The 8,785-nt window shown below is 35.6% G+C and overlaps 1 protein-coding gene across 1 annotated transcript; it reads left to right on the top strand.

Moving 5' to 3' along the window:
- Positions 1–3,042: 3,042 nt before the first annotated feature.
- On the top strand, positions 3,043–8,406 carry PDCL2 (phosducin-like 2; the record flags this gene model as incomplete). The annotated part of the gene is made up of 5 exons (XM_008937752.1): positions 3,043–3,163; positions 3,664–3,754; positions 5,896–6,039; positions 7,730–7,938; positions 8,243–8,406. Coding segments are annotated over 5 exons (729 nt in total), but the record flags the coding sequence as incomplete, so codon positions are not given.
- Between the last annotated feature and the right edge of the window lie 379 nt (positions 8,407–8,785).

The following is an 8,785-nucleotide window of genomic DNA, read 5'->3' as shown; positions in this document are numbered from 1 at the left end:
ATGCAGCTGGGCGGCCGTTGGCGTTTCTAACGGTTAAGAATTAACCCTCATTACTGTCCTGTAATAATAAAAATAATAATAGTAGCACACTTTGCTAGCTGGGGAGGCGTAGATGTAGTGTATTTTAAAAACATCAATGCGAATTTGTTTCATGTCACTTTCCCCTAACCCCCCCAAGAAACCCTGCAAATGCAACTGATCAGAAGTGTTACTTAGACCCAAGGACTGAAGTTACCCATCCTGTGGGTTCCCAGACTTGATAGAGGCATCAGCCCTGGTAAAGCTGGTGGTAATTATTATCAGCAGCAGTGAGAAGTGTTAGGGGAAGTTGTTCTCCTTGGGACTGTGGCCTGCTAGAAGAATATTACTGCTCAGTAGTGTAGCTTCCCACTGAAACCAATTTACATTGGAACACTTTTGCCGCTGCGTGGCTCCTTTGCACCCTTGCCATCAAATACCTTCTGAGGTTTTGGACACATTTTCATTTATTTCATCTATGCGTATTGCTGCAACCGTGAACTAATCACTTAACACCAGCTTTTAAAACACTTTAATTTTTTAATTAGATTTGTTGAAAGATTGTCAAAGGTTTGCGAGCTTCTGATCTTCTTTGAGACTGGAGTTCAGATTTATCAGACATAGGTTTCTGTTTCATTTACTGCAATCTAGGATTTTTGCTTCTACATTTTGTAAATGTAACAGCATCTGGAAAATGTCCAATGTACAACTGGTTACACAAACCTGTTGAATGTTGCAAGTATTCAATACAAATAGTATAAAATACACCAGTATAAGTAAAATTCTATGGAAAGACTGTCAAAATCTTCCCTGGCAGAAACTGGCCAGAGCTTATCTTCTCAATTACTGACATTCCAATTCTGTTTGAGCATTCCTTTTTGCTGGGTGTTTTTGAAATTATATGTCCAGTTATGATGATTTTTAGTATGATTTTTAATGCCTCGTGATTCTTCATAATAATTTGTGCTATGTTTGGTGGGGAAATCTGATCCTGACTTAAGCCAGGAAATCTTACATGAAGGCCAGAAAGTGTGTGTTATTACTTGTGTTTCTTCAGTAGTTCCCGTGGAGGAGTAGTCCTCCTAGTTCTGTGGAGTTTTTGATACCCTTGCTGTAACTAAGTCAAAATTCTGCTTTGGTGAAGGGTTGAAAACTTGCATTAAGACTGAGGGTAAGACTTTTTATGTAAGTAAGCCCTTTGAAATGACACAATAACAAAATCTTCATTTGTATTTTCTCTTTTCCAGACCCATTAGTAACTAATTAATTTTTATTATATATGGAGATTCGCTTTACTTTTTTTTTGAGTGGATTATATCAATTACTTTTCAGTCAAAGAAGGAGAAAACATAATTTGTTCTTAATATTTAGTATCTATGTTTTCATGTGTGGATAAAGTTAGGGTAAGTTTGCTGGTATATTTGAAAGACTTGGTGATGAAGTAACCATATTCTTAGAAGTAGAATGTTACAGGAAATAGTTTTCCAAATCTAATAATCATTTACAATGGAGTTGTCATCTCTAATCCAAAATCTGCATGTTGAAGCTTTGCAGGAGGAATCAGTTAAAGTATCAGGTATGAAATCTCTGCTTTATCTTAGCAATAAGACACTAGGTGTTTGCAAAGCCAGGGTGTGCCACTGGTAGTAAATATTGGTGGCAGTATCCTTGCCTGCAGTCTGCTGAGCCCATATAATAGGAATCTTGGAGGAACTGTCATGAACTATTGCCACTTCTTTTCCACTCCAAGTCCTGCCAAGCCTCGCTTCCTTCCTCATCCCAGAGAAGCTGGCAGAGGTATGAGTCTTCTTGCAAACCCATGTACTTAATTTCCTCGTGAGCAATGGCATGATTCCATTTCCTCTCTTTGTGGATTTCTCAAGTATGTTTTCATCTAAAATGCAAAGCAGTTCTTTTACCTCTGTGAAATTCTTTGAGGCATGTGTAGCAATTGATCTGCATAAAAATTTGTTTCATTATACTCATGTTAAATTCTGTACAAGAGCCTTGTTGAATAAAAACGAGGCAGCTGTCAGCTGGGAAGGCCAATGTAGTACTCATAGGCATGGCAGTAATCTAGTGGAAATCCTGTATGTTTTCTCAGGTAAAATTTTTGTAATGTACTTCTTGTTCATTTGATGCTGCATATTTATGGAATTATGAGTAACCCTAAATACTTCTGATATAGGCATATTTATAAAGAGATTGATTTATGGAGGTTTTCAAACAAGTTGTTATTTCAGGGCCAAAAATACCACAGTTTTTGATTAACAACCTGTTTTAAAATATGCTTTACTACTTCTAATCCATATCTGAAGCCTCCTAATGTGTTATTTTTCTACCATTCCAACAGCAGTCCAGTTGCAATAAACAGATTCTTTTAAGGTGATAATTTCAGTAGAAGTGCCATCTGATAAACAATACGCAGTTCCATTATCTTAACCTTTTAATTAAAATTACCATGAATGTAGACTTAACATCTACAAAGGTCCTGTGTTACATAGTGTATGCAGTAGCTTGTGTTGAGACCTTAATATTAATAATTCATTTAAAATAAAAAGGTCTTTTTCTTCTGATTCTAGGTATGCTTTTACATGTTTATTCACAGTCTCAATACCTTATTTTTAATAGTAATATAAAAGTACTGATACAACATTCTTGTCTGTATAAATCTGTATTTCTTTAAGCGTGTTGAAGTAAGCTGTGTAGTTTTGGGTTTCTGAAGTAGGTTTCCATGTATCTTTTATACATTTTTAGATGATGTTTTGGAGACATTATTTCATCTGTGCTTACATTGTGAGTTTTCTTTCTTATTTTCTTGCTGTTTTGTGTTCAGAAGTGAAATATTACACATGAAAATTCATGATACAGAATGGTCCATGAACAAATTCCAGCCTCTAAATAATGGTTTCCTTTTGTTACATCCTTAGTATATGCCAAAGTGAAAAAAGGCTTGGTTTGATTTAAAAAAGGGCAGACAAGACTGATTTGTTGATTTAGTTCTGTTTCATAATATTAAAACAGGATCCGAATGAAGATACTGAATGGAATGACGTACTGAGACATTTTGGAATTCTTCCTCCAAAAGAAAAACCAAAAGATGAAACTGAAGAAATGGTTTTATACTTGCAGAAAGAAGCAGAAGGCAAGTAAAATTAAAAACACATACCATTAGTATAACAAAATTTGAAAACTGGAGTTATTTTCAATAATGCTTTTCGTAACTTAAATGTTGTAGAATAATTATATTTTTATTTTGATTATTTTCACTTGGTTGTTTTAAAATGGATTCTGAATTAAGCATACAATACAGTTAGTGACAAACATTATGGCATGGAACCTGTATGGATAGCTGATTTTCATAATTTGATAAAAGAACTGGTCAGTATAAGCAAGATTAACATTCTGAACAATTGGTAACAATCCAGTCCTGTATTTCTGTATTTTCCTGTATAGCTAAAGTTAAATAATTTTCATTTTTTCCCTTCTGTGTTACCCAGAGTTATGCCAAAGTCGACTAATTTCTGAAATTAGTACATCATTTTCTTTCATTAATTCCATGTCTGTGTAATACTTCTCATACATTTAAAATGTTTGCAGACACTTTGGAGAACACAAGCTGACTAATTTGTTTGTTGTTTCTAGTGAAACTTTCTGAAAGAATGAATCTTGAAGAACGGAAAGAAGCTGAAGCTGACTCTGATGAGGCTGACAGGAAAGCTATTGAAGCGTACAGGTATAGTACGGTATTTCTGTCCAGGTAACAGTGCTCGTGTCACTACTGTACATGTACATGCTCCTGAAATGGAAGCTTGCAATCCTTTGAGTTGTCATGTCTGCTGACTGACACAACTGTGTTTTTTCATCTTCCACTCCTTTGACAGCAGACAGACAGCACTCATGTTACTGTCCTACTTCTTCCTGATTAACAATGGCAAAGAGAAGCAGTTTACACCATCTTTTACTCCGATGTTTTGTTAGAACAAAATGTAGTCTGAAAGCTGGATATTTCAAAGAAAAAGAATAGAAGGAGCCACAGTGGAAACCACTGTTACAGATCTGTAACTGTAAACTGTACTTCTCACTGTGCCACTCTGAAGATACTTTCTGCCACTCTTTAGGAGTTGGCGGAATGATGATGAATGTTCAGAGAAAGAAGTTCTGTATCCCATTTTCTTTCTTCTCTTGTGGATAGCATTTTCTGTAGATCTGAAACCAGGAAGAAATGGACAATTGGTCGCAGGTGGCCCTTCTCTATCACATTGCACAAGAACACCAGGAAGAACAAGGTCCAAACATACATGGCTCCAGCTTTGTGAATGATACTGAGTTTGTGCCTATGGAGTACACGCCACCTATATAATGCCACCCTAATACACAACTATTGTGCCTATTTTGCTTCTTAGCCAAGATTGATTTTAATGGCTTCATGAAAATACTAATTTGAAGCTAATATTGAAGGAAGGCTCATGGGAGATCTAGTCAATATCTGTAAATATCTGAGGGGAGGGTATAAAGCAGACAGAGACAGGGTGTTTTCAGTGGTGCCCAGTGACAGGACTAGAGGCAGTGGGCACAAACTGAAACACAGGAGGTTCCCCCTAGACGTCAGGAAACACTTCTTTTTTTTTTTACTGTGAGGGTGATTGAGCACTGGCACAGGTTGCCAAGAGAGGTTGTGGAGTCTTCATACTTGGAGATGTTCAGAAGCTGTCTGGACACATTCCTGGGCAACTGACGCATTCCTGGGCTGGTGCTGCTTGTGCAGGGAGGTTGAATCAGGTGACCTCCGGAAGTGCCTCCAACCTCAGCCATGCTGCGGCTGCGTGACTCCGCGATACACGGTAGGCTGCTCTTGAGCATAACTGCAGCACAGCCTTAGTCAGCCATTCCATAGGTGCACACCAATCACTTGACTTAAAATGCCGTGCAGAGTCAATACATTTTAGGAATTCAGGTTCACAAAACCTTGCCACCTTGTATGGAGACTTAGTAATTTTAGCCATACTGGACATTCACACGTATATTTCTATAAGTATTTTACAAAGTACTTTGCTGAGTTCTACTGAGCTTTGTGCTGTAACTAATAAAAATGAGACATGCACTTCACACAGCATAAAAAAGCTAATGTGATCAAAATATGTCCTCTGTCTGGATTCTACCTGTACTTACTGCTTTTGCATTGTTAAAATGACCAAAATAATTCTAGTGGTAGAACAGTGTTTCTAGTTTTTTATTCTCACAGGAAGAAAATAATTCACATAATTTTGTGGAAATTGTGAACCTAAATTATCATGCATTGTTTATAGAGTATAGTAACATTGCAGGTATATTTTTTGATCTTCTTTGGAAAATCCACTTCTATAGTGGCTTTTAGTTAGTAAAATTAACAGTTGCTTTTAGTTTAACAAATCTCAGTAAGGCATTTTCCTTTTTTACCCTGCAAGTATTGTAATAGGTGAAGACTGCCATCTACTGTTTTTACATTCCAGTTTTCACTATTTATTTAAAAATTGCCTGGTGAATATTAATAAAAATACTGGTAGTTCTTCCTCAACCTAATCTTGTTTTCATAAAAAATTGCTTTAAGTTTTTCTTGCTTTGTCTCAAATGCTAAACCCTTGTGCAACATGTGTATTACTCAAGTTTCCAAAATCTGATACTAATGAACTCAGAAAATGTATTTTAATGTTATCTCTAATTGAATAAAGATTAGCACAGAAGTCTTTCTAGTTCTGAAATTATGTTGAATCTTGAACTAAATGTTACTCAAAGCAGTTTTTTTTAGATAATTGAGAGAAATGGACTAGAAATTATTGAATAAATGCATTTGAAATATGCCAGGGATGCTTACTGTTTTTATTACTCTTTAATTAGGCAGCAGCGCTTGCAAGAATGGAAATGTCCTCAGAGGAGGCAAAAGTATGGGGAGCTAAGAGAAATCTGTGGAGAACAGTACATAAAGGAAGTTACAAATGCTCCAGAGGATGTTTGGGTTATAATTCATCTTTATCGGTCAAGGTACTTACATTCTTGTTTAAGACGGTGAATATTTCAGTACAGAGAATTGAGCTAGTAATTAAAAACCAATACCAAGAAAAACAAAATACAATAGGCTAATGAAATAGAAATTGTTTGGAGGCAACAGAATCATAGAGCATTGAACCTCCTTGATTTGTTAATTCACTTTGTGAAAGTTAATAGTTTTTGTTCAGTTATGTGAAAGATTTCTTTTGCTGTGTATGCGTATCACAGTGTACTTAACTTCACTGAGATTTCTGAATTTCACTGAGAAAGTGGTGTCCACTGTCTGTATTAAGGGAAGTTCATTTGCAGATTCTTTTCTCAGTAGGAGTGCTCTAACAGGATTATTCTACCTTTATTTCCCCTTTGATTTGAAGAAATCAAAAGCCCAATAGGAAGTAGCTGTTAAAAGGTAAGAAAATTGAGGGAAGCTATGGAATTTGTTAGTTTATCAGTTCCCCAATAAATTCTTTAATGGTAGTAAAAGTTAACAGGATCCAGCAGAAATATAAAAAGACTCACATGATTAGTTCAGCATATGATAGCCACTCTATTAGACATTTTTCAAAATCACTGAGAATTAGTATGGCATGTTTAATGGATTTTTTAGATTCAGACCAGCTTTCACTTTTCTTTCTTTTTAAGCCTGTTGGGAAGAAGCTTCTCTGATTCTTCTCAATTGCCGGGAATTGAGTATTATTTCCAGAAGCAATAGGAATAGGTAAATCAAATGAAATTATTCAAATTACAGTAATTTAAATTTACAGATCTGAAGAAAGAATAGCAGCTTTTCTTGCTTTTTATTCATAGAGTCATAGAATCGTTTAGGTTAGAAAAGACCATAGAAAGAACCAGTTCTATACTTTACCATTGCATAAATGCAAGTCTGTGAGGAAATTCACAATTTCTTAGGAATGAATATGAGAAGTTCAGTTTCCTATGGCTAGTAACAGTACTGCCTCACCTGCCTTTGGCAGCAAGAGGGTGCTGCTGGAACTCTCTGAGGGTCCACAGGCTGAAGTGGCTCCTTTAACTTCAGCCAGTTTCAGGAAAGATCCCAACTTCTAAAAGGTTAATGAGCTGGAGGGGAACAAAAAAACCCTATTGCTTTTAGGGTTTCTTTGTGGGTTTTGTTTTTTGTTGTGTGTGTGTGTTTTGGTTTTGTTTTTTTAGCTGAGGTTTATATAATGATTGTATTGCAAATAGTAGCTATGAAGGTAATTAACAGGAACAGGCCTCTGGTGGTAACATGACTATACTAAGGTTTCCCTGATGTTTCTGAGACATTACTAAAAGAATGAAGTAGTAATTGTGTTAAAATGGAAGACATTTCAAATATATTAAGGTAAAATTTGCATTACAGATTAAAAAAAAAGGTCATTTAAACTCTACAATAAATGGACAAAGTGAGCTTTAAAGTCTTAGTGGAGAACAAAATGGAGGCGCAACACCTGAAGCGTCCCGTAGTTTCACTGATCTATTTCACAGACTGTGCCTATTACGTATTTTTACCTGAACAGTGGTCTTAAAAGAAGCTGCATGAAATTTGTGGTACTTGTAACAAGTTGAAGTAGAAACAGAAGATAGCAAAAGGTCCAATTATTCCTCAAAGGCTTTGTTTTTAATAACCTTATTTTACAAATCATTTGCACCAGAAGAAACATCATACTTCCTTATTCTTTTCTAGCATCCCAATGTGTTTACTGGTTAATGAACATCTCAGCCTGCTGGCCAGAAAGTTTCCAGAAGTAAAGTTTCTCAAAGCCCTTGTAAACAGCTGCATTCAGAGTTACCATGACAGATGTTTACCCACAATACTTGTATATAAAACTGGTGAAATAAAAGGCAGGTTCGTTGGAGTAGCTGAATGTGGGGGAATATATCTCAAAGTGGAAGGTATGAGAAATATTTTTAAATAATTAATATTAAAGAAAATGTTATGTTGCTTATAATGAGATCTAAATAGCTCTAAGGTGGAAAAGGGTTCTTATATTATTTTTGTAAGAAAAAATTACAAAAACTGAAGAACATATGTAATTCTGTAGTAAGAATACTGGTTAAGCTTGGATATTTTGCCATTTAACAGCTGTTTTACTGTGATAAAATTGAGTTGTTGCAAGGATGGCCTATTTTTTGTTGTTTTTCTCTTAAGTGAGTATACATTGCCGCTATCAGAATAAAGTATGATTTGTTTTTACAGAGCTTGAATGGAAACTAGCAGAAGTTGGAGCAATAGAAACTGACTTGGAAGAAAACCCCCAAAAGGACATTAGGAATATGATGACACTGTCAGTGCGAAATATTTCTGCTTATGATGACACCAATGCAAAAAGCAGTGATGTGATGAAACCATCAATTACTTAAGAAAACTTTAATGTGGATCATCTATTCAGACATAAATCAACTCAAGTACAGTTTTTTACTCCTTTGATAGGCTTGAAACACACACAAGAAGATCTTTTGTTTCACTTGGATACTTTTTTGTTTTGAGTTGTGGAAGAAAATTGAGATAGTAAATGAAAGCCATATTCACCTCTAGATGCATACAGAAAGCTGTCATTTACAGTGAGAGTCTGGATTCTCTGTTTCACACAAACTCTGCTTAAATGTAATGGGAAGGGGATCATATTAGCTAGTGGGCTCTAAGCTGTACTTTCTTCCTCCTTTTATCCAGCATGGGTGCAAGATACTCCTTTAATTCTCAGTGGAATGAGCTAATGAAGACTTGTTATATATATTTGGC

The sequence above is a fragment of the Merops nubicus genome, unplaced genomic scaffold (assembly GCF_000691845.1).
Source record: "Merops nubicus isolate BGI_N331 unplaced genomic scaffold, ASM69184v1 scaffold2293, whole genome shotgun sequence".
Classification (NCBI taxonomy): Eukaryota; Metazoa; Chordata; class Aves; order Coraciiformes; family Meropidae; genus Merops; species Merops nubicus.
Note: the sequence above shows the minus strand (reverse complement) of the source record. Positions and strands in the feature narration are given on the sequence as shown.